The sequence below is a fragment of the Ornithodoros turicata genome, chromosome 3, assembly GCF_037126465.1.
Source record: "Ornithodoros turicata isolate Travis chromosome 3, ASM3712646v1, whole genome shotgun sequence".
NCBI lineage: Eukaryota > Metazoa > Arthropoda > Arachnida > Ixodida > Argasidae > Ornithodoros > Ornithodoros turicata.
In genome coordinates this window covers 12,058,713-12,084,877 of record NC_088203.1, presented here as the reverse complement: position 1 = coordinate 12,084,877, position 26,165 = coordinate 12,058,713, and the positions used below count along the sequence as shown (strand labels likewise).

Genomic DNA, 26,165 nt, shown 5'->3' with positions numbered 1-26,165 from the left:
ACGATGTCGCACTGCTTGACGGATGCAGTTACAGTTTCGCTTTTCTAAGATCCCCGAGCGAGGCAGATATCCGCCACAATGGAACACTCTGCCCCATGCCTCACTGTGCCTCACGTTCCCCTACTCTTTTGTAGAAGTTATAGGTTCCTTCGGTTCAAGTGTTATGTTTGTTGATGTGGACATCGGATTTTATTCAGAAACAAGGCGAAGGCAATTGCAGATCATAGTCATTTGTCGTGTAACTTTTATTCTTCCACTTTAATGAATATTTTTTTAAGTAACAATAACTAATTTTTCCTCGCGCACATTCGCTGTCGTTTCCGTCCTTTTGGCACTGTGCTTCGCCGTAGTCTGTGAGTCAATACGGACCGCCCTGCATTAAATATAATTCCGAAGAGAAAAAAAATATTAAAAAAAAACATCCGCTGACACAGCATGTCCCTTGTGTGAAAAGGAGGGAGGTGCTTCTTTATTGCAAGACGACCCCTTGCATGGCTGCGTGGTAACTTTTCAGATCGTTTGATATTTTCGTCCATTCTTGATACGCGTGCCAGCTTTCCAATCCGCCGCACACAAAGTGCACAATACTATGACCTACAAAAGAGAACACACCTACATCTGATAATTGAAGAACCAGCAAAACAAAAAAAGCTTCGACAATGCACATGTGGCAGCAACAATGTCAGTGCCACTGCGAGACGCACGGGTTTTGGCCGCGCGAAGAAAGCACTAGTTGAAAGGGGATTGCAACGAGAACTGACCCCATCTTAATTCCTTCTTACGCCTACCCAAACCAAAACCCAACGGCACACACGCTTGGTCCACTCAAGATGTCTGCGGCCTGGTTGCCGTTTCAACCGTCTGCACATCGACCTAGTTGGACTTTTGCCACGCAGCCGAGGCTAGCTACATTCTCACAGTCATTGATCGCTGCACCCGTTGGCTCGAAGCAGTCCCAATCCCTCACTCAAGCACATCGACTGTTGCCACGTCTAGGCACGTGGACATCGCTCGACGCCCCGTCCATCATCGCCACCGGCAGACGTCGACAATCTGAGTCCGCCCTGTTTGCTGCTCTGACTTTTTGTCTTGGGAGCATACGGGGCTACTACATATCACATCCGGCATTAAACGGCCCCGTAGAGAGGTTTCGCCGTCAGCTCAAAGTGGCGCTAAGAGCAACACCGCAAACACCATGACCGGAAATCCTCCCAATCGCACTCCTAGTCATCCGCACCGCTTTCAAGCCGGACCTCGGATGCACTGTGGCAGCGCATGTTTACGGCACCTCGCGCCTTCGCGGCGAACTCTTATCCCACCCCAGCTGACAATATACCAGCCAGCACAGCCGACTAACGTCTCCCGCCTCCGTGTCATCACAGTTGCCCTTCGACCAAGCCCTGCTAATCACCAAACTTTCTCCAAGGCCTACCGGCACGCCGATCTGCAGACCTGCTCTCACGTTTTCGTCCGCTGCGATGCTGTGCGGAAATCCTCCAGGCGCCCTACTCCGAACCATATTTCGGGTTACACACCGGTCGCACTGGAGCAACACGCAACGAATCGACGTTTTTTAGTTTCTGGCTACAGGTGATACCTATATAGTGCGAGAGATATAAACGGGTTGATGCTCGTACTATGCCTCGTCGACTGACGCGCAATCATCATCAACATCATATTCATCGTCTTGATCAGCTTCGCTCGCGGCCTCATTCTTTCCCGATTTTGCAAGAATGTAACACGTATTCTCAGGTTGTCCCATTTCTGCCTCACAATAGTGACTATTAGGAGACCTGGGTTACCTGGGAGACCAAGCTTATTGACTACAGGTCCCACGCACGAGTGTTCTAGGCGGAGCCAGAATAGACCTCTCTCTGTTTGTAAACTATGACGTCATAGTGTTCGACAGCGTCACCGGTTTGGTTGAGTTCAACTACGCTCGAAGCTAGGGGCGAACAAGGTCGCACTCGAAAGCCACGGTCTTGAGGGGATTACGATAGTCCCTGAAAGGGGCGCGACCTTCGATCCTGCTTTTCTTTCAATAGGAGGCAGCTAACAACTCAAGTGCACATTTGTGGAACCCAGCCCTCCTCTTCCCATTTGTTACGGTTTCAGTCTGTCTAGCAACGTCATGATGACATCTCTCGGGTAGAGGTCTATTAGACTGTACCGATTTGTGATATTGAACGTCTGGGGCTTCGACCCCAACAACACAATGATGTCCAATGGATATCCGATGTACGTCAGAAGTTGGATGTTGGGATATCCTGGGGATAACGAGTTTCGTCCGATATATGTACACTCACATGTTCAAGTGAGAGAAAGAAGGAGTCCTCTGGGATGTCCGAAAGATATCCATAGGGACGTTAAGCGGACGAGGGAGGGACGTTTTATGGACATTTCTTCCAGCTAACGCTCCTAATAAAGCAGACATATTATACTCTTAATTTTAAAGCACAAGTGCTATATTACTAATGTGGATATCTTAATTAGTCAAACGAAATTGTTGGTCTACATTAAATTATTTTTTTATTTACTGCGTTAACGCAGTAAATTCTACGCCCAGAACCTCACGGACTTCTGCAACGGGACAACCCATCAATTTCTCGGCTCTCATCGTTCATCGTTCGCTTTGCGTCGGTTGGCTGACGTATTGTGCGCATTTGCCAAGCTCGAATATTCCAAGAAACACCACTATGCTGGTTCTTTGATGTTTCCGAAAAAGGAAAGGCGCGTTTATAGTATTTATAGGGTACAATAAGCGTAGGGGAGGGGGGGGATTCTACTGTCACAGATACCGTCACTTTTTCTTGTCAGTTCTGTTTCGAAAATGATTAAATTCCAGATTCCGGTTTCAGTCACAGCATGTTGTCCCTTAATTCTTAACTGTCGATGCACATTCACGGTGCAAAAAATGCTAGTTTCACTAAATATGTCACATCAAGAGCTTGGGTCTCACAGACAAAGAAAAAAAAAAAGCGATGTCAGGGGCAAGCAGCGGAGAACACTGGATGTCTGTCGGACGCCCCAGAGGACTCGACTCCTTTTTCCACTTGGACCTGCGAGTGAACGTACATATTCGGATATGTCAGACGAAGCTCGTTATCCCCAGGATATTCCAACATCCAGCTTCAGATATACATCGGATATCCCTAGGACTGCCATGTGTTGTTGGGGCACAGATTACCGTGCATGTCTATTTCTGGATATCCAAAGGATATCATTTCCGAACATTATTATTTTCTTCATACACGCTGGATGTCAGAGGGATATCCATCAGACAGACGAATCCGACCACGTACGTTAGGACATTAATCGTACATCCAGTAGATATTCGGTGTTGTTGGGGGAACCTCTGGTCTCTTAACAATGGGATTTCGGGATGCCCCCATATCTCACCCAACAAAGTAAGGCACCAAATACAGCGACGGTCGACCTTCTGTATCCATAGACTGACACGGCGTATCCAGCAAGAGGGGCTGTGCCCACGGATCTGCAAGACAGTACGGTTACAGAGTGTCACTTTCCTTTGCGACCATTCCGGATGCACTTTTGACATGATCGCTATAGTGATGCGGGTCCCACCCTAAAAGTAACAATCAGAGGTTTCAGACACTGCTCTACAGGCACAGGTGTGCACGGGTGCGGGCTGGAGCACTGCACGGGCTCGGGCTTACCCGAAAGCCCGAGCTCGGACCGGCCTGCGGGCCTGGCTTTACGTTTTTTATGTGGGCCTGGGCCGGGCTTGGGTTTCCGCCACCGGGTCCGGGCCTGACAACGTCGGCCTTGGTCTGGTATGTACGCGAACATATTTCACGAGACTGGACAGGTGAATTTCCATGTCACTTTTGTGACATGGAAATGACACATGACACATTGAGTGTGGGATATCATGGTATTCTCATCTGAGAACTGTCATTTTTCATATGTGATCGTGCTTATTTCGTGTAATGGGTCTGGATTTCACATGTGCACTCACACACATTTGGGGACAACGGCGGGCGCGCTGAGAGTCCGTCACGAGGGTCAGTTATGTTAGGTGACGGAACATATTTCGTTCCCGTGAGAGCCCGCCCCACGAGGGTCACTTAGGTTAGGCGTTCTGACATATTTCGTCCGCCTGAGAGACCAGCACGAGGGTCAGTTAGGTGTTCTGACATATTTCTTTCGTGTGAGAGTTCGAGAAAGGGGAACTAACATCGGTGCACGCGCAATAAGGTGGAGATGAGTCTCTCTTGAACCGCAATGTACATATACATGTCGCCCACGCCCCGCTGAGCGCTGACTTCCCAAGCAACCAAGCACAGAGCGGCTTGCCGCCAGTGAAACACAGTCGCTCCGTTCGAGTGCACCTCCTCATTCTCCACCAGTGAGCTGCGTCATTTTCCTGCCACAGCGTATTCTGCAAGCATATCCTGCCCAGCAAGAGCACAGCATGTCCTGCGATATGCTGTGCTCTTTAGTAAATCAAAACATGCCTCCGGGCCTCGAGAACACATAGAGCAGAGGCGGTCTGGGACCGGGCCTGAGCATGGAAAGAGTCGGGTACAGGCTGGGCCCGGGCCGGCGGAGTGGGGCCCGAGCCGAGCCTGGGCTGGAAATCTATAGAGGACGTCGGTCCCGGGCCGGGTGCGTGCCGTAGCAGCCGGGCCTTGGCCGGGCACTGGCCTGAAAATTAGGCCCGTGCAGTGCTCTAGTGCGGGCGACGTCCGCGGATAAAATGCGGATAGAACCGCTGGCCTCCGCTGTGCGCGCGGATACCCGTATTTTAGCGTCAAATGAGCGTTTGTGTCTCTGACGAAGTCCCCTATGTGGAGCCGCAATTCAGAGCACTCAGTGAGTCCAAAATGGCGTTGAAGTCGCCCCTTGCGTTGCTGTTGCTTCAACTGCCTTCTATTGGACAGCTGTGGATGACTGATACCCCTGTCGCATGGACGGTCTGTACATGATCATCGAAACCATTGGTCATTGAAGATGTGCGTAGCGCCACCTAGCGTATAACATGTCAGCTTCTCAAAGAGCATTGGGTATAATGCTCATTAGTTAACACGTTACACGCTTCGTGGCGCCACGCACGTTCCATGGTCATCGGTTTCAGTGATCATTGAAGGCTGCCCTTGAGACACGGGTATTAATGTTCCTGATCAGTTTGGATGTTCAAAAGTAAAAGCGTTCGTAACATTGTAACGTTGTGGTCATGAAGATTGCTTTCCCACAAATGCAAGTCCCGTGGATGTGCGGAAATACTCAATCATCCGCGCGGATACATCTATCTCATGTTGCGTGGCAGCGGCTGCGGTCGCGGATCCTGCATACACGTGCATCATGCGAACGCGGGTAATGTCAGTGTGGCCACGCCCACCCCTGTCTGTGGGTACCATTAGAGTGTGGTGATATGCCTGTTTACAGAAGGGCTTTGGAAAGCATGCACGAAACCTACTTTGCAGTTTTCCTCGCAATCGTTTCATGTTGTGACCTACTTTTGACTTTCACAGGTGCGTTAGATACTCACGCGCTATGCTCTCATCGGTCAGACATTTGTATGGTTCCAGCCGGGGTAGGTTGGTCTCAAACAAGTTTAATGCCCTAGCCCATGCCGAAGTTTTGTTTGTTAAGGGAAAATTTATTATGAACGAAATACACAAGCGGTCCTCAACACACAGTAATTTGATGGCTACACTAAATGTCTATCGGCACGCAAAACACAGGCAATATACTATACACACTATACAACTATGCACACTATATACATATAAATTTCATCAGTTATATAGTCTGTAGGCTATACCATGTCACAGTGCGAAAGTACAAAGAGAAAATTATACAACGTAAGTTTTCCGGCAGTGTTCCTCGTTGTTTTCATCAAGTCAGTCAAACCAAAATAAAGTTGTTGTTGTTGCTCATCAAGTATGGGCGAGATCGACTTTATCCTGATTTAATATAACCTGTTTTGTTCTATTCTATGAATTCATTGGACACTTCGAGAGTAGTGTAAATTCGGGAACATTGTAGTCGACACCACGTTCAGGACGACCTTTTAATTTTGTCCCGAACTCAGGGTCGTGTGAATTAATCAACGTCGATCTATCAATTCAAGTCAATCAACTGTCAATCAATGACCCCGCACGTAGGGTTGTATTAAGACCGTAATACTATTCGCCATGCGGAAACTTTCACCTGGGATCCTGAGAGAGAATAGGCAGCGTGTAGCGCCATCTGTTAAGTGCGTATAAGACTCTAGTCGGCGCCTCCAGAGTTTCGGGCGCCTATAGCGCATTCACATAAAGGATCGCAAAAAAAAAAAAAAAAGAAAAGAGAGAGAAAAACGTCCCTAACGAATGCTTACCCCAGGCACAGAGTTGCAAAGAAAGCGCTCGAAACGACGCTGGTCGTTCGAATATCGTCCGGGTATCCAATGCGGCTGTAATAGGTACAACACGATTAATCGTATCGTAAATTATATATACAGGGTGTCCCAGCTAAATGCGAGCATATGTTTTAAAAATATTTATATATAACTTTTTCTGAGATGAAATCAGTTCGAATATAGCATATGCTGAAGGGCACTCCTTAGGAGGACATTAGCAAATCCCTAAGGCAATGTCTTAATTAACTTTCAATAATTAACTTTTTAATTATAAAACCTACGAAGTTGTCCCAATGCGAACATCTAGTCCCTTCGGTCACCTGATACCGCAGCAGTTTTCAGAACAAAAATCCATTCAACAGATCGTCCGAAACAAAATAGTGAAGGAACACCTTTGTTCTTTAGTTTGTTCATTGCGCATCTTCGGAGACGCGTCTTTCCTTCACCCCCAATGTGAGAGCGTGAAAAAGCACACTATCGCCTCTTGCGTCCTAGAAAAAGATTAAAAGAAAACAGAAAATGCAACCCAAATAAGGGCAGTTCTGATTGGGTCAATCGATGCATTTGTTTTTGTTTTGTTTCCGCCAGTTAAAGCTCATTTTCGACGCATGGTCCAGTACCGTTCATATGCACCAAGGTCTCCGTCACCTTTCGGGTTTCCTGTCATTAATAGGCCTCTCCACCCTGCTTTGACTATCGGAATCCTCATCTCCATCATCATCTCTCATTAGCTACAAATGGCACTGGGGCTGCGCCCAGCCTGCTGGCCGGCATCAGCCCCATCTCATCATCGTATCTTTATCTGTGTGTATGTCGACGCATGAGGGTGACACTGTGCTCCTTCACCCTCTCACATTGGGGGTGAAGGAAAGATGCGTCTCCGAAGATGCGCATCAACAAAGTAAAGAAAAAATGGTGTTCCTTCGCGAATTTTTTGCGGATCTATCGAACCGATTTTCGTTCTAAAAACGGCTCCGGTATCATGTGACCGAAGGGACCAGATGTTCTCATTGGGACAACTTCGTAGCTTTTATAATTAAAAAGTTAATTATTGAAAGTTAATTAAGACATTGCCTTAAGAGTTTGCTAGTGCCCTCCTAAGGAGTGCCCTTGCATATGCTCATACTGCAATTGATTTCATCTCGGAAAAAGTGATATATATATTTTTAGAAAATATGTTCGCATTTAGTTGGGACACCCTGTATATCGTATATGTTTGCAATCTCCTCAGTCGAGCATGATTCTCAGATGAGTACTTCGTGAATAAAATTATATATGTAAAGATAGTACACATGTTCATTTGTACCGGTTGGTGCTGCCTTAAGGATGTGCAGTGATGATTTTCACTATTGATCGTTTTTTTTTTTTTTTTTTTTCGTGATGACGCTTTTTGGGTATGTCGGTAAGGTGGCAGGAGCTATAGGGTATTGCAACGTTGCTGAGGACCCCAAAGGGTATTTAGATTTCCCCCTTTCAGTTCTGCTTGTCTTGGTTTCGTTTCTACAGGGTTTACAACATTCGGAAAAATGTGCAATACAACTGCCGTTTTTTTACAACGTGATCGAAATGTGTGGATTGCTGAATCCACCCTGTAGATTGAGCAGTGATGCAGTCGCCATATCTACACAAAAGCAGATATATTAAACGTCTTACATAGCTGTTCGCTGTCCATGTATGTACCCACAAATGAATTGTGGTGCATTTCCAAATCCCATGAGGATCATGGCCAGGTACACCAGGTTCAGATCTCTGCGAAGAAATATGACATGGATAACACTGTGGAGTATGCATGAAGTATAAGACATGCCGTAAGATAACATCTCGCTTGGAGTGGCATTGACAGAGGCATCTTACGGGCCTATTTCGATGAAAGAAGCCGGGCCGACGACGAGAAAAGCTATGGCGCATAGGGCAGTTCCCAGGAGCATAATGCACGAATCCAGCTGGAAAAGAAAAATGGTAATTTATTTATTTATTTATTTGTTTGTTTCATCACACAAGTGATTAGGAGCAGAGGCCAAAAAGTCACAGGAGACTTGACAAGGCCTCTACCCCCTACAGCAGCACATTAAATAACCACAATGTATGCAACACTATACACAATGATAAACAAGTACAGAAGTGTCACTCAATCAACAATAATAATAAATAGCGAATGAAACAAAGATCAGTTTTGAACCTTACCCATGCTAAAGCAATGTAACGTTTATATACAGTATAGTGATTATTCAAAATTACAAAAATATGGTAGCAAATCATCATTTCTGTGTAAAGACAGCAAATCGCATGTATTATCATTGAATAATCTAACTAAATTATATCGCAACCTGTGGAACCCATACGACGTCCGGCACTGTGGAACCTTATATGTTAAAGGGTGGTGGTAATTGTAAGCAGGATTAGTAATTTCTGAGCTTGCCACGTCCAGAAGGTCACTTAAGTTTTCCTTAACCGCCCTTCGGTACGCCAGGATGAGCCTATAGCAATAAAGGTTGTGAATTCTGGGTATGCGATACTTCTCGAATAGTCCCGGTGTCGCATATTTGTAGCTCACATCTTCTAGAATACGTAAGAATTTCTTTTGGAGAACCAGTAGTTTGGAAATTGAATGCCTGGAAGTTGTTCCCCAAACTAGCAGACAGCAGCTAAGATGCGAGTTGACGTGCGCGGAGATTGAATTTAGTGGTCTGACGTGTGAGAAAATATTTGCATCGACGCAGTATACCCAAAATGGAACAAATCCTGGAACGGACGTACTGTATGTGGGCATCCCAAGACAATGTGGCTGAAAAGTGCACACCCGGAACCTTGACCGTATCAACTATGTCAACCGTTCTCCCATTTAAGTAGAGGCAATTCTGTACATTAAACTTCTTATTTCTTGGTCGGAAAACAATTGCTTTTGTTTTGGTGGGGTTTAGTTTCAGCATGTTCGCTTCTATAATGGTGGAAGAAAGTGAGGTATTCTGTCACGAGAATTATTTGAATCTCGAGTGAATTTGTCTACACATCTGCATTCACACGACAATTGTCTGGTAGATCTGAGGTCGTCACCGAGGAACGCATGAGGGCAGTCGTGTAATTCAATTAGTTGTTGGTAAATACTCGTGCTGATTCGTCGTTAACTTATCGTTATACAGGCTGTTTATCATTTACACGGTTAGTTTAGGTAAGGTTAGGTTATGAAAAAGATATAAGAGCAGCATAAATGTCGTTATTCCAGTCGAGTTGTACGACCAAGCAGACATCCTCTCGAAGAGTATACGTAACTGCAAAATGACTAATTAGCTAGAATTCATTAATTAACGATTTAATTAGGGGACTTCGGGCAAAGGCGAGATAGCAGAATGGCCGACAACCCTCGTTGAAACCCATTCAATTTTTCAAACAATCTTGAAGCGAGCACGTGCGTTCCATCGACGAATTTTGCTGTTCAAAAACCGAAACCACGCTGATCAGGAGCGCAGGGAGGACAGCGCTCATTCTACGTCATAGGGTCACGTGCTTTGGAGCGATGGAGACGATCGGAGCAGGTGCCGATCTGCTTGCCAGATGAACCGCTTTGCGGCCCAGATACGCCTCCGTCGGCGGAAGTGACGCGCTCCTGAGGCGTGCAGTTTTCGTTTCGGTCCAATTGCGTATAGCGAGATTCAGCGATGGCTATTTCACGGCACGTGCTTCTTTCAGGATTTTTACACAAAGGATGGCTTTCAACGAGGATTGTTTCCCATTTTGCTCATCCTAATTAAAAATCTTTAAATTAAAATTAAATTAAAATATCCTAATGAAAGAGCTAATTAATGAATTTAGGTAATTAGTCAACAAAACGGCATCGATGCTGCTTTCATAGTTTTTATTTAAAAAATCTCTAAAAAAGTGCCCTGTTTATAACGCATAAATATATCAGTAAGTTCTTACTTAAGACTTCGTATGAGTTGATATGGCCGCAATTGCAGCCTATAAATGAGATACGCGTGTAGTAGGTACTTTACTTGTTTGCTTGACGAACGAACGAAAACCACGTACCTTGTAGAGACTGAAGAATCCTGAAACGATTGCTCCAAAAGAGTAGCCCAAAGACTGTACAGTGAAAACGGTGCCCAGCTCCGTGCTGCTCAAGTGGAACTGCACAAACATTCATGAGACTTAATTGTCCGAAAAAACAGAGACTGCAGCGTTAGCCTTCTGAATTAATACGACGAAGTCTACGAGTTATCATTTCAATAAACATATTTTCCTTCATTTTTCTCAAGTAGAGGATCTAATCAGAAACGCCTGCTACATTTTTTGTGCTCCAATTTCGCTATGATTTCCCTGGAAGCGTCGTTGTTGAACACGACCCGATAACAGAGCACGATCGCCCTGAGTATTTTTAACGGCCTATTGCACTCGAGGGTCGTTATTTTCTGTTCGACATTCATTTTCCTAGGTAACTGATGACGCCATTGAAGATACCATTTTAGCGAAACTGACAGTGGAGTACGGTGGCTGGAAAGCTCCACAGACAAACTATGCAGTTTATCCATGGCGTCCAAACACAACGTAGAGCCTTTGACACGCATTACCCCTTAGTAGGCAAGCAGACGTTGATGAATATTCACCACATTAGACCGTTCAAACGCGTACGGTGTGTTTCAAGATGTTCTCGTAATGCAGTCATCCCGACGACGGTTTCCAGAAATAAACGTGTATCAAGATTTCAAGCGAAAAGAAAGCTTTGAAGAAAGAAAGCTTACGCGAGGTTTAGGGACTCTTTGCAGAACTGGGGAGTAACTTTCACGGTGATGGAACTAATATGGGGAGTAACTGCTCCCCAATTTATCCTTCCGGCCTAGGATCTGACGGCCTACATGCTGTCAGCAAGGACTACTGGGAATGAAGAACAGTTTACCTGTCTAAGATAAGGTTCTAGGGTATCTTCGTTGAAGGCCATCATGGCAATTGGCAGGGCTCCCGTCAGCATATCAATGACAAAGACAGGGCTGAGGATCAGCCTCCAGTACTTGATAGGGATGTCCTCAGCTCTTTCCTCCTCCAGCACCGCATCAGCGAAATGATTGCCATCAGGACCTGGAACAAATTGATGATCATGATCATGATGATGATGAGGAGGAGGAGGAGGAGGATTGGAGTTTTTATAGCGCAGAAGCAACTAGGGCTATACCGGAACAAGTGCTGTCATGTATGCCCATTGCCTGTGTTGCAAGCAAATAGAATTATTTCACTTACTACTTTGTGGCTTCCACTTTGGCTTTATAGCGAACATGAAGGGCAGGGAGAGTGCTGTGAACGCAGACATGAAGAAGAAAGGTAGAGGGAAAGCCCACGCCTGTCGGTCAAAAGTTCAGAATGACTCCTGGACGCCCCTCTGTGTGTGGTCATCACTGAAACAGCTATACTGGGACGCGTCCCGCGCGAGAAACTGAGGTAACAAAAATTCGTATAAAAAGCAGATGCTTGCTCGGAGTGAACGAAATCAGCAATCAGTGTTGCGTGTATTGTATCATTTAGTTGAAGATATACTTGCGTCTATGAGAGCACCACCGAGCCAGAGCCCAACTAGAGACGCGACACCGAAGAGGAACTCCATCGAGGCCTTTACAGATAAAATATATACATATATATAGTATTGTACGAGCATGGACGAATGCAGTAGTTTACTGTACAGAGCGTAATTTAAATAGTGGGACTACTTACGATAAGTAATCCAGCCCTGTCTTCATACGTTGACGCTAGTACTGCGTATATGCTGCTGAAGTACAGGGTCATGGTAGTGCTCCAAGCCAGCGAGACGACTATGGAGCATCCGAGCAGTACGTCTGCGTCGCGGATCCAGTACAGTACACTGCGCACACGAGCGAACCCAAGAATATCTTGGTCCAATATTGGTCCGATATTGGCGATAGAGTCCCAATATATTGGTCCAGTCGTGGACCAATATTGTACCAATACAGGTTCTAGTGTATCTTCGTTGAAGGCCATCATGGCTAATGGCAGGGCTCCGGTCAGTACACAGGGAACCAATATTGTACCAATATTGGACCAAGACAATGCGCTGCTTGCGAAGGTTTGCTAAAGTAACCAGCAGTATCAAAAGAAAAGTCCACACATTACTATGGACCTTCCGAAGCAAGTACGTCCGAATTCTGAAGACAACCCTGGCTGATTGCTGGATTTTCTGAGTGCGCCCAATCGCAAATTTGGGGAAGTTTCGTATGAAGTCGGTCCAGCACGCAAACCGAAGCGGCATGCCTTCATTTTGTGGTAGACAAGACGGCTCTATACCAGACCACCCTCTGCAGCTATCAATAGAATCCAGCACGTAAAGACTCAATCAAAGAGGGGGTCCATCAGGGACTCTGCAGACCACTAAGCATATTTTTTTACAAGCAAATAGAAGCTTAATCCTAACCTGGCTGCTCTGTGGCCTTTATCGGAAACAAGTCAGACTGAGACACAAAGACATCTTAAATGTTCGTTATATAGACACAAGTAGAAGAACTCATGGTAGCCCTGACCTCGTGTCGTCCCCTAGAGGAGATCCTGGAGTCGAAACCTGCCTTTGACGCAAATGACTCATTGTCCACCACGGTAAATTCTTGAAGGTCTTGTGCATCCTTGCGTGTGGTCATTTGACGGCCATGTAGGACTCCTGCTAATCAGGTTCTGTCGAAATACCCGTTTCAGTTCTTTGGAAGACTCTTGAAACGGCGCTATTCGAAAGTCTCCTAATTGGGGTCCTTTTTAAAGCAGGTTGAATTGGTAGTTATGCCTGGCTAGTTTAGAGTAGGTGATATACTAAAAAGTGGAGTGCGACAAACCAGAAGAAGGGGTCACCTTCTGCTTTCTGTTCTTACCCCCGAATTTATAGATGTGACTTGATCTCGACTTGAATTACAACTGGCTTTGGAAAGGTGTCAGTGTACTTCAGAACCTCCTCGTCTTGAAGTGTTCTTGCGCAGCGAGCTCAACTTGACACGTGTGGTGAAAATTTCGGATCAGCGCTCGGGCTACATTGAACCCGACTTTCCCCCCTTTTTTTTTTTGCTTTTCGTCTAATAGATATATCTCCCCCCCCCCCCCCCGACTTGGATAACGCTTTGGTACGGCAGCTTCGAGAAGCCACATATGATATTCAGAATCTTGTCTTGTCTTGGCTTTGCATGAGCGGATGCGTCATCAATCTGTTTGCATGGTCTTTGCACAAGTGTTGGTGCCAGACGACAGGTGTAACATATGTTACGAGTCCCGACGCTAACACATCTCGTGTTTTCAAGCTGTAATTACAGCATGAAAACACGAGATTTGTTAGCGTGCTTAAAATGCTTTAAAGCAGACTGCAACGTGGCGAAGTAAGCCAGCGGGAGGGTTCGTGAAACACGCAATCCCTCTTGGGAGAGTACAGGTCTTGGCGCCAGGGGCGGATCCCGGCCCTCGGTTTGGCTGGGCGGGGGGGGGGGGGGCGGTTTCTTTGTCGGAGCGCGTAGTGCGGGAGGGGGAGAGGGAGATCCAAGGTATACACTGACGTTTTGGGGGCGATCGCCCCCCCCCCCCCTTGGATCCACCACTGCTTGGCGCAGACCCGCACGGGTCAAGATACGGTTTCAAGTCAAGTCACATGTACGAACTCCGGTAGTAGCGTCCATTTCCCAGTACTGCTTCCTCGGGTATTTAGATGCATAAAAACGTGGTTCTTTTGCACTCTAATTATTTTGCTATATCGCCACTAGCGCTGCCGAATCTTAGCTTGTGGTGACCCCTTCTTCGGAAACTTCACGGGCATTGTAGGTTCACTGGGTGACTTACGTTGTCAGAAGACACGACACAATGACGCCCAGCTGCCCAGTAAGGTATCCAACTCGGGGTGACGATGCGTGGGACTGCAACGTGAAAAGATGTGCTCGCGTCATCTTTCTTTGTTTCGTTTCGTTTTGTTTTTTATTTAAATATTTACGCAAGGTTTAACTTACAACGCGCTCCGACAGCACCGATCCCATGAGCATCCCGAGTTTGGTGGCGGAGAAGACGAACCCAAATTTCCATGGTTCAAGTCCTCTGGACGACGCCTGCAGCATAAAAAAAAAAAAAACAAGAAGAAAACAAAATGGGGGAAAGTCGTCATATTATTTCGTTAAGAACGATTTATGAAGAGATGATAGCAATAAAACAATTATACAAAAGGAAGAGAACAGAATCAACGAGGTTGAGTGTATAGACTGAAGGAAAATCCTCAGGTCGGGAGCGGTATATATTTTGAACAGGGGCTGTTCTTTAAAAGGTCCGGGGATTATGAAGTGAAGAAGGAAGTCCGGTGATTATGGACATTGTGAGTCAAGTGTTGCGTTGACGGGGAAATCCAACTGCTGAACCTTCGGGCTATAGGGCCCGAGGGGCCAGCCGACTTTGCCACCATGCTTCCACGCAACTTTGGTTGGAATAAAAAGAAGAAAAAAAAACGCGACTTTGTTCACCCCGCAGTCGGCCGAAGGGCCAGCAATTAGATTTCCCCGTTGACGCGGGCCTTGACTCACGATGACCATAATCCCCGGACCTCTTTCTTCAACCCATAATCCCCGTATCCTTTAAATACACCGCCTATGATGGGGACGGTAGAAGAATAGTGTCTTTTCTGAGCATCGGCGGTTTCCGACCTGCGGCTGGGATCTTCCACTTTTCCAGGCTGAATGCAGGATATAAAAGATAAACTGATGTTCTGAGGCTGGAACAACATAGAAGGGACAGACACAAACAAAGCCTCAAATTGCCTAAGAAATCAACGATGAAAGATGAAAGTCACTGAAAAGCCTACAGCTAGCTAACCTTTTCAGTGACTTTCATCTTTCATCGTTGAATGCAGGATGTCTCAGTTATTGTCGTTGGAAACAATTGGTTTATGTATTGCCCCAGGACTCTGGTGGAATGCCGACGGAACGCTGGAAAAGTTGCGATGTTTCAAGAGAGTGCGTAGATGGAGAATCTCTCTCTCTCGCTAGGAATGTGCTTTACCATCAGCTTTCTGGCGTAAGAGTGTACGCTATTTATTGCACAGCCGGATCCAAAAAGGAACGGCCAAGAAGTCGGCCCTCACACACACATTCCCCCAAAGCGTTAGCCGTGTCGTTGCCCACCTCAGTGAAGCCGACAACGTCAAGCTCTTTCATTAACACCACTGCCGCCACAGCCGAGATCCTGTCTACGGTTAGCTTTGCGCAAGACCACCACCGGTCCATCAAATCTGAAAGTTCTTCTATAGGTTCCTGGAATAATGCCGCATCCCAATGTTTTGCCACAGACGCCCTAATGCGATTCCTGACAGACACGGGCTGGGTTTCTTGTCTTTGACTGCGACTGTTTGTGACTGTGACTCTCTCACTGTGACACCACCAGTGTCCCAGTGACGCATGTGTTTCAGTGACTGCTGCCTGCAGACACAGCAAATGCATGCAGGGCAGCAGGTCCTCATAACCGCGAGCAATCTCTCCGCGTGTTTTAACTTTACATACACCCACCTCGAAAAGTTCCACTGCTCCTTCAAAGGAATGTCTGGATGCCGCTTTGAACATGTTGATAGCTATCAGGACACATTGGAGCGCTAAGAAGACACAAAGAAGCGTCCTGTCCTTGTGTCCTCGGTTTTATGTTTCCCATGCATCATCTTAAAATAAAGTTGTTGTTATTGTCTTGCGTCTTCCTCTTAACGCTCCACTGTATCCTAGAGGAATATATTCCTGCGTTGTGCAGCACTCTTCAACCATTCCTAATCCATTTATGTGTCGCCTTAACGTCCGTCGCTACTCACCAGCGGGGGATAAAAAGGAACCGGAAGCAGGCAGGCTGCGGATATCCAGAAGTGAGTGTACAGTATGGGGGTCAACCAGAGTCTCCCACATCGCGACTTCTGTTTCTTTCCGCCATTCAGTGGCGGCTCGTCCGTGGACTCGTTCCACAGTTCTGTGAGAATTCCTTCTCTCTCGTAGATGGTGTCTTCCTCGGCGAAACTCTTGTAGGTGTTCCGAGGATTCATCTCGGGCATTACCGATCATGTAAAGTAATTGCCAAGGAGCGGCACTGTAAAAAGAAACTGTGCACGAATGATGTTGTAACGAAGCAACTTTGACGGCGGGGAAGGGGGCGAGGATAAGTATATTTATTAGACGAAAAGGGGAGAAAAAAAACGGGGGCAGTCAGCCAAACGGGACGTCGAATTGCTATTCCGGAAAAAAAGAAATAGGAAATAAATAAAAAGAATTAAAGATGAAAGAAAGAAATAAGAAGGACGAAATAGAAGGTAGAAATAAAGAAAGAAAAAAATTAAGAAATAAATAAAAAGAAAAGAAAAGGAATTAGGAAATAAAGGATAAACTAACAAAGGATGAAAGAAGGATGAGGTAGATTAAAGACAAAGATTACAACAACAAGAAAAGATGACTAACAAACGGTGAAAAAATGGCTAGGAAGCAAGCGAGCTGGTGAAGATGATGCATAATGTAAAAAACCTCGAGGTTTTACATTATGTAACAAACGGTGAAAGAATGATGAGATGGATCACAGAAGACGACTTTAAAAGGAAAGCATGAGGGTAATGCGTTGAGGATGAGAGTGGGGCACTGAAGAATGAGACTGCACGACTGGAGTTCACAGGCAGTTTATAAGACCTGAATCGCTCAAGAAAGTCAGAACTGCTTTGGTCGCAGACCGCTGTGTGTGATGTCGTACTGGGCCGAGCAGAGTGACCAGAGAAAAGTCCGTGCACCGCAGCTCGAGAGCCGGGGGCTTAATCGCTTGCACGCGTTACGAGCTAAAGAGCTATATGCCCAGAACAGTCAAAATGGACAAGCCATTGTACTAATTTTGAAGTTCTAAAATTGTTGGGCTACAACCAAGAATGATCTATGCCCAGTCGCCACCCATGACGTCATTGCGGTGCTAAGTAGATACCAGGGATGTGCAGTAGTTAAGTACTTGTAGTTAAACTACTAGTGAAGCTAGTGCGTGGTAGTAGTAGTTAGTAGTAGTTAGTTAGTAGTAGTTAAAGTAGTTAGCAACTACTCGCAAAAATGGTAGTGACATGACAACTACCATACAGTAACTACAGTAGTAAGGTTACAGCGGGCTACAACTGCTTCGCATTTTTTTCACCTATAGCTTTCCGTGAGCTTAGCGGCCGCGGCCTTTGCACAGAGCGCACTGGCATCGTTTTCTGTTTCAAAGGCACATGAGCAGAAAGTAAGTCTTTTGCGTAAATCAGAGTACATAACGATCGACACAGACAGCACATTCAAAAAGCTCACACCCGCTCCGTCGTCAGATTGGAGGCCATGATTGTATCATTGCATGACATGATGCTGTCGTGGAAGAGGTCCTATAGGATAACCGCACTATGCCCTCCTTGGAGTGCTGCGGTACCACGTATGCCGCTGCAGATCCGGATTTCGTCGTGGAACCATCGGTGAACATAGCAATTCTTGGCTGGTTGTTCTCCAACATGGACAGGCAGTATTGTTTCAGGGCTGCAGGCGGCAGATTTGACTTTTGATGATGGACACCTGGCACCGTGGTGTAGATGCGAGGACAGCCAAGCGACCATGGAGGATGTGAGATCGTACACGGAGAAGGCCTCTTAGGCAGAGTCTTGCGGTATGGGGAGACGGCTTCGGAGAAAGAAGAGTTTCTACGGTGCACTTTCCGTACCAGAGGATGTCTGTCGTGTTGCGTGCGCAGTCGGATGTAGTGCCGCAGAGTCTCTTGCGTTCTCAATACATCCACCGGTGGTTCTCTGGCCTCCGCTGTAGACAGTGTGTTAGTAGATGCAACGGGTACACCTAGGCAGACTTTGAGACTTCTTGTCAGGACGCGCTGGAGCGTCTTCTCCGAGGTCTCGCTAATGCCATGCAGCACCGGTAGATGATATGCCATCACCTGCCGAGTAAGTGCCTTATGAACAGTGAGGAGGGACGAGGTCGACATTCCCCAGCTGGGACCTGCGAAATGACGCAGGATGTTGGTACGCGCGACGACTCTGTCCTTCAAGCACTTAACGTGAGCAGCCCATGATAGCTGACGGTCGATGACAACTCCTAGGAAACGGTGATGTGGCACTCTCTGAAGCGGCTGATCGGTGAGCTTCAGTTGGAAGTTCGTCATCTTCTTCCTAGTGAAAGGCAGGTACACAGTTTTCTCGGGGGATATGTCCATACCCCTTTCAGTCAAGAATGTGTGTGTGCAATCAAGGGCTGCCTGAAGCCGCCGCTGCAAGGCTGGCAACTGAACTCCCGATGACCATAGGCATATATCATCGGCGTACATACCGATATGCACACCCTTAGGGAGTTGCTGAGGAAGAAGTGCCATAACTACATTGAATAGTAGAGGACTAAGTACACTCCCTTGAGGTACACCGCTGGAGACGTCGTGATTGTCACTGCCTCCGTCTTCCGTGTGCATGTGTACGGAACGGCCTCACAGGAAATCCGCAATCCAGCGAAGGAGCCGACCGTGAATTCCACGGATGTACAGGCCATGAAGTACATGGTGATGACTAACCGTGTCATATGCTCTGCGAATGTCTAAAAAGGCCGCCACCGTGACTCGACCTTCGGCTCGCTCATATGCTCCACGAAGGTGACCAGATCCAATATGCCGTCCATGGTGCATCTGCCCTTCCTGAAACCGGACATGCAGTCCGGAAATAATTTGTGTTTCTAGGATCCACTCGATTCGGTGTAGGATCATTCTCTCCATCACCTTGCAGACACAGCTGGACAGGCTTATTGGTCGAAAGGCTGCTATATCCCGAGGCGACTTTCCTGGCTTAAGGACTGGGACCAGCTTCGAAACTTTCCAAGCGGGGGGAAGCGCACCGTCATGCCAAATCTCATTGAAGATCTTCAGCAAAGCTTCCTGCGCCGCGACGCCGAGACATTGGATGTGTTTGTAGGTGACACCGTCGGGACCTGGCGACGATTTGCTTCGCCTTGACTTTGACGCGGCACTAAATTCCGCAACGCTGAAGTCGACGTCGTGGGAGGCTACGAGTGCACCTTTTGTCAGGTCTGTGGCCTTGCAAGCCTCCTCAGCAGAAAGATGATATGCCTGTGTCTGCGATGATTCAGATGATCTGATAACCAGCCTGCAAAAGTCATTTGCAAGTGTTCTCTCGTCTGTGTTCCACTGAAGAGCTAAGGCTGTGAAAGGCTGCCGTTGTGTGCTTTGCGACCCAAGTGACCGGATCAGCTGCCACACACGAGTCGTCGGCGTAGACGGAGTAAGCACTGAGCAGAAGTGTCGCCACTGCTGCCGGGACAGTTTTTGTAGGTGACGTCGGATCACCCGCTGCAGTCGGCATGGCTCGCGATAGTCGTCTTGGTTGCCTGTCCGACGGAATATCCTTTCCGCTCTGCGGCGAACCGCACGCAACCCCTCGAACTCCATGTCAACTCGAGTGTAAGTGTCACGTATAGTGACCATCTTGGACGCCACGTGAGCTGCGCCGTGCAACGCTTCAGTGAAATCTTCGATGGTGTTTGCATGAGCTGTAGCATTCGTGGTCTGAAACTGATAGCGTTTCCAATCGGTTAGTCGTATCTGTCGCGGCTTTCTCCGGAGGCTTGAGGAACGGAGCGTGACCATCACGGGGATATGATCACTCCCCATTGTGTCCGTGTATGTGCACCACTCAAGTTGTCGCGCGAGCACGTTGGAACAGAAGGTAACGTCAATGGCACTGTTGTATAACTGACCGCGAAGGAATGTGGGTGACCCGTCATTAAGGGTGACGAGGTGCAGTGCGTCCATGACATCTTCGATCATTCGGCCTCGAGCGTCAGTGTGCTTGCTGCCCCATAGAACGTTATGAGCTACTACATTTCTGTGCAAAATCTGGAAAAGCAGAGGAAAGACTTGTTCCGTGATTGAGTGTAGAAACTGTGACAGAGATCTGATCGTGTGGTACGAAGCTGTTTGTTGAACTCACGAGCCGTGGCTATATACAAAGACTGCCCGCGTTCGAGGTGCAATGCACGGGTTTCCACGAAGAGAGAAAAACAAGCTGATTCGACAACGGTAGGTATCGAATCTTCAGAGGAAGGATTTCAAAGCGGGAAAGCCAGCGAAGGTAAGTAATGCAGCCCTCAAAGTAGCGCAGCATTTCTGTGTGAGCCCCAAACTCCGCTGTAGGCGTCGGCTGCTGCTTGTGAGAATAAACTTCCCCCCATAGTAGCAGGGGTCACGTTCCTTGCAGTTGAACGGTTCCGTGTACATGCCTTGTGAGTGCACGAGGCACTCATGAGCCCCTTGTCTGTCCGCTCTACAACCTTGATGAGCAGTGTACAAATATGACTTCACCTGCTGCTCAGACCCGCTTTACATGTGCATGTTGCCGCCAAAGTGGGCCCGAAGCGAGTCTCTGTACTACACGCTCTGCTCACTGTTTGTGTCGACCTGATGTCGGCCTTTAAAATTCATACACCACTCGTTGCACCATCGTTGCACTGGCACAGTACTACACCGACATGGCCGCTGTCAAACAGCTTCGTTCCCTTTGCAAATTCTCTGTAGTTCAGTGCAGGCTTTCCGTCTCCCTCTAGCTCGTTGATCATGTGGTTGTGCACATCTGAAATCAACAATAAAAGTATGCTACTTCATAACGACAACATAACAGCCCTTACATGCATATATGCATATATGAGAAAGATATATATTTCTCAGGTAGTTGGGGGGGGGGGGGGGGTACCGCACTCCTTGCGATAAAAAGCAAGAAATCACGATCTTACGATATTACATTATGAACGTACCCACAACGTAACGTATGCGCAACAAAAGAAGAGGAAAAAAGAAAACGCCGAAATATGTAGTAACTCGAGCATAGTGGGGCCGATCATCTGGGACGCACGAGGACAGAAATATCACTCTAAATCAAGCAAATGCACTTACCTGACCGTTCAAGCTTCGGCCAAAGCCTCGTGTCATTCTTCCATCCGGAATTCATTGCAAAAGTTTAAAATCACGGAAAGCGTCTCTGGGTTGCACCGCCGTACTACGTACGCCGTGCCAACAGGCAGCCGAAAGAGAAGGCAAGCAGTGGCGCGCAAGGTCACGTGCGCTAAGATGGCGGCACCCAGATAACTCTGCTGTAAACGGTCTATAGGCCGCGGAACTCGCAAGTTCCGCTGCCTATAGGTGGCGCGCCTAGAAATCCAATATGGCTGTCCGAGAGATGATCGATTGCTTTTAAATCGTTTGCCCATCGTATCGAAATAACGGAAACAACGAGCAAACAAACTCACAGACACGATAAACGCACGTACATGGATTACGCAGTTTCCCACCAAACAGGTCAGGCGCCCGCGATAATCTCTGTAGTGCTTCTCATTTTGGCCGCTATGCGGCGCCTCCGTCTACGGAACATGCTGGATATCCAAACCTCTCGCCGTACTGACAGCGCGGCAGAGATGCCGTTGCAATGATTCTGCCGTCAATGGCACAGAGGCGCCTTACATTAAAAGTTAAGATGTATAGATATTTTATTGGCCACCTATTACTATGAGATGTAGTTAATTCACTAACACGTTTAATGTTGTTGCAATTTTAGGGAAAATCAGAGGAAAATTAGAGGGAAAATCAAAAGGAAAGCAAGCAATGCTTCACGCTAAAGGCTTATGATCATAATCTTTTCGCAGTGTTTTCCTATCCACGAGTAACATTCTGTTTGCCCAGTCCAACGCTCCCTTACTCTTCATATGCAAAACCAAACCCGTGACCATGCTACCAAAACAGGCCGAAACCTTTCCCTTTCTGGCCTTGGTGGCTCTGTCGGTAGCGTGTTCGCCCTCTGATCCCGAGATCGCGGGTTCGAACCCGGCCGAGGACGCCAGCAACTTGGTGGCAGGGTACAAGTTGCTTGGACACGTTGTCTCTAACGTCCCTCGCCGCGAGGGACGTTAAATAGGGGTGCCGTGTGATGAGCTTTCATCGCACGTTAAAGAACCCTCAGGTGGGCAAAAAACCAATCCACAGACCGACCGCTGTGGCGTCGCTCATGATCTCAATTTTCTCGCGACGTATACCCCCAATTATTATTACTTTCCCTTTCTCTCTCTCTCTTAAGCAGTCATCCCAGCTCCCAAATTAGTTCTTTTCCCTGTGTATCTACAAAGGAAGCTACAAATCGCTGTATTTATTGCTGTATGATCGCTGTATCGCTGTATGATTATATTGTATTATCACGAGCCCATCGAGCTTAGGCGGGCCCGCTTATGTAATGTTATTGAGAAGTGAATGAATATATTAAATTATTATTATTTCTGGAGTTTTATGTTACACGTGAGATATGCATCGACGCGCTTCTGATGCGCATAAGATGCGCGTTCCTGGAAGCGCGTGAGCACCGTAGCATCGTTGCGCAGTCCATGCTTCTGCAATGAGCGGCACTACGATGCTAAGGTGCTTCCAGGAACGCGCCGCCCTGAGTTCTGTTTTTCCTACTTTGCTCATACTGGAGCAACTGCTTGGAATTTGCATTGTTTACAGCCCGACATGATAGATCCCGAACCGCAGATGGCAAGATTGCCCAGGACAGGTAATTATAACGTGAGCATAGCATATACCTGGTCGCGTATGCCTTATTCCTATGTACCGTATTTTTCGGTATATAACCCGCGCGTTATACAGTAAAAAAGTGCTCTGAAGAGGTCCTGCGCGTTATACACGGAACTATTCTCCTGCTGAGTTCTTTCTCAGGTCGGTGACGTACAAATTTTAGCCTCTTCCAGTGTGTGCGGTGAGTTTCTCCCAAATCTCTCAGGGCCAGTTGACAAAACCGGCGAAAGGGCACTGGGCTTCATAGAAAGCTAATGATGCTGCTTACGGTCGATAATCCTGAATTCATTTCAGAAGGCTGGCGTGATTGAGAAGGGAGGCGAAACCGAAAGCGGAAAGGAGACTGAAGTATACTGTATGTCATCGACTCTGTTGAATCGGAGTTTAACGGCTTTGACTAAATGTGTTTTAAATAAAGCATATGCATATATGATAAACCGCCTTGGTTTATTGTGTATGCTCTGGTGGCAGTACAGAAGCTTGTAGCAACAATGCGGTGCGCGTTATGCACCGGTGCGCGTTATACATGGAACTTTTTTCAAAGTTTCAAAAGTTTTCTTTCAAAGCCCGTTTTCTCTCCCCTGCATACAGAGGAAAGGAAAACGGGAACGAAAAACGACCACTGGATTGCTTTATTTCCAGGCCCTTTCCTCGCGGTATAACTGTCTCGATTTTTGTTCTGTTCAACAGCAATGTTACCAGTGACTCCAAGGGATTCGATGTTCTCAATGGGTCAGTCTTCTATCGTGGATAATTAAAAAGTTAATTAACGAAAGTTAATTAATGCATCGACACACACACGCACATACATACACTGGATGGTGATGGGGTGGTCGATTCACACCGCTGAGGCGGTACACTGCCCTATTTCGCGTTGGGAGAGGATGAAGGGATGATGATGGGGGCTTTCACAGAGCCGTCGCCAGTCCGGTGGAGCACAAGTACTCCGCCAGAAGACGAAGGCCCTGCGTCTGGTGGGCAGCGTACGACCACGGACCGATGATCTTCGCTATTTTGAACGGCCGCTTGTCAATGCGTTGCATAGAGACTTCCATCGACACACACTTGCCTGTGCCCTCTTAAGGTGGGCCTTTAGGCGTAGAGTACATCACCATTGGTTGAAACTGGGAAAACGTGATTTTCTATTTTTTTTTAAAGTTACTTCTATAGGATCTATAAACGAAAACAGGCTTCGCAAAACGAAAAGCGAGGTGACAGTGGTGGGTCTCAAAAATGGACCGTGTCATGCTCTCAACATCAACGGCACATTATATTGATGTATATGAACGGGGTGTTGGCCAGTGGTTTCTGTGGCGTTTTCTTCCTATGTTCTACACTGTGACTATCGTTGGGCCAGCTCTCGCCTGGTGCCAGTGTCTTCGATGACACTGGTAACCAGCAGAATGCATTTATAGACGCGTTCGACGTGAGGAGAACCCAAGATCATCTGTGGCTTCAGCTGCAAACCTTGTATATAGTGAAAAATGGCACGGAGCCCGTATTGCAATTAATCGTGTCATTTCTTTATCCTGTGGTCTTGACCAGCACTTGAGTGCAGTAAATACGCCCTCCTCCCGCCCCAGCAAGCGTTACAACAGCAACTTACTTTGGGGAGTCAGCGCTGCACCTTCTACAACGAAGCACTGCTATCCAGTCGGTGGACGTTCATGTTGTGCGCTCTCGCATGCAGTGTGTCAGACGAGGCATTGTGCAGCCGGCGAGGAGTAACAGGTGCTTTGAAGAACGGGCTCTTCGACTTTACCGCAGCAGATGCCATCACTTGCATGTGACGCCCTGCTGCTGGGATTGACCTTTCACTTATGTAATTTGTCGAGCGCTTCCGTTTACTTCGAAATAATTTTTACTTTTAGCTTCACTAAGGCTTATAATTCTGTACATCCACGGCTTGGTGGATGTAATTAACTCATCGATTTGTCAATATCGCAGTAGGTACGTTTTAATTTCGCATTAAGTAAGAATTATCTGAAAAAAACAACAACAAAAAAAAAACAGGAACACAGTCTTGGAGCAGGCGGGTGGCTGCCACAACAGCATCCCTAAGCGTGGCCATCAAGAACTAAGCATTCGTTCCTTCCATTACCCCTTGGCATTGACCTCAAATAATGTGTTCCCCAGCAGCGTAACCAGAAAAATATTTCGGGAGGGGTTCTTCCGGAACTTCAGATGAGAGAGAGGATATACCCTCTTTTCCCTCTCCCAAATGCACTACCAAAGGTACGATATTTGGGGGGTTGAACCCCCGAAACACCCCTCTGGCTGTGCTACTGGTGTTCTCATTTGTAGTGTCTGAAACAACACTTCTCAAACAAACTGATTTGACCCCTTGTGCCTCTTTTTAACAAAAAATAATGCCGGATTCTCGGAACAACCTAATATATTGTTGCCTAGGGTTAATACTAATTACGGAACGCAAACGGCTTACTTTTCAGTCATTAAAATATGTAATTCGATACATATCACCCTACACACGCACTTTACTTAAAGGGTAAACGATCGGTAAAAAAAATTGCTGCACGTCGTTGTTGATGCATAACATCCACAGTATATCACCCATCAATTTTGTTTCTTTCTCGTGTGGCGGGTTTTGCCTCAAATAAACTAGCAATCGAACCGAAACAAGAATGTGGAAAGGAGTCTCAAAAACTTTGCCTTCCAAAGGCCAACGCGTTACGTCATCCTGCATGGAGGAGACAAGTAAGTATACCACACGTCGGTTGTAGCCGCTCCGTTACATTCCCGGAACAAAACAATGGACGAAGATTCGGGATCAGATCACTCAGACACAGATGGAAAGAAACAACGGTCATCTGCTTCCCTGAGAGTCAGAAAACAGGGCAGGAATGGTATGACTAATGCACGGTGACGTACAGGCCGAGCAGAGAAAGAAAGAGAAAGTACTTTCATCGCCGTTCGGTGAGAGACAGACTTTTTCAAATTTCGAAAGTCGTTTTTGTGATTCCACCTTCGTTTTCAAGTGAGATATTTCACAACTGTGTTCAGTTCGTTTACATGATTGTGGAAATACGGCAAGCTTGAAATACATTTGGTTCCGAAAGTCTCCCTTTAGCTCTTTGAAGAGTTGTCTGTTTTCCATATTCGCTTGGCATAGATCTGTTCGTGTTTTCTGTTTATTTCTTCTAGCTTATTATTTCCAATTGCCTACTCTGTGTAGGGCCTGTTC

At 46.9% G+C, this 26,165-nt stretch overlaps 1 protein-coding gene across 2 annotated transcripts; it reads right to left on the bottom strand.

Annotated features, from left to right (window-relative positions):
• Window positions 1-226: 226 nt before the first annotated feature.
• On the bottom strand, window positions 227-24,646 carry LOC135388092 (uncharacterized). 2 transcript variants are annotated; one of them, XM_064617409.1, is made up of 14 exons: window positions 24,570-24,646; window positions 16,167-16,448; window positions 14,338-14,433; window positions 14,174-14,247; window positions 12,065-12,212; window positions 11,895-11,963; window positions 11,597-11,696; window positions 11,259-11,437; window positions 10,394-10,492; window positions 8,222-8,310; window positions 8,021-8,116; window positions 6,347-6,421; window positions 3,400-3,493; window positions 227-594 (listed from the first exon to the last, which is right to left on the bottom strand). In XM_064617409.1, the coding sequence occupies exons 2-14, from the start codon at window positions 16,398-16,400 to the stop codon at window positions 511-513; spliced, it is 1,437 nt and encodes a 478-aa protein (XP_064473479.1). In that variant the 5' UTR covers window positions 16,401-16,448; window positions 24,570-24,646; the 3' UTR covers window positions 227-510. The 2 variants fall into 2 exon arrangements, with proteins under 2 accessions (XP_064473479.1, XP_064473480.1); XM_064617410.1 differs by having other exon boundaries at window positions 16,167-16,435; window positions 24,570-24,606.
• Window positions 24,647-26,165: the final 1,519 nt, after the last annotated feature.

Coding starts and splice junctions, on each gene's coding strand:
- LOC135388092 (XM_064617409.1), bottom strand. CDS start 16,400: ATGCCCGAGATGAATCCTCGGAACACCTACAAGAGTTTCGCCGAGGAA. Junction 14,248..14,337: donor CGGTGCTGTCGGAGCGCGTT/GTAAGTTAAACC, acceptor TTCACGTTGCAG/TCCCACGCATCGTCACCCCG. Junction 3,494..6,346: donor TTTGCAACTCTGTGCCTGGG/GTAAGCATTCGT, acceptor ACTGTCTTGCAG/ATCCGTGGGCACAGCCCCTC.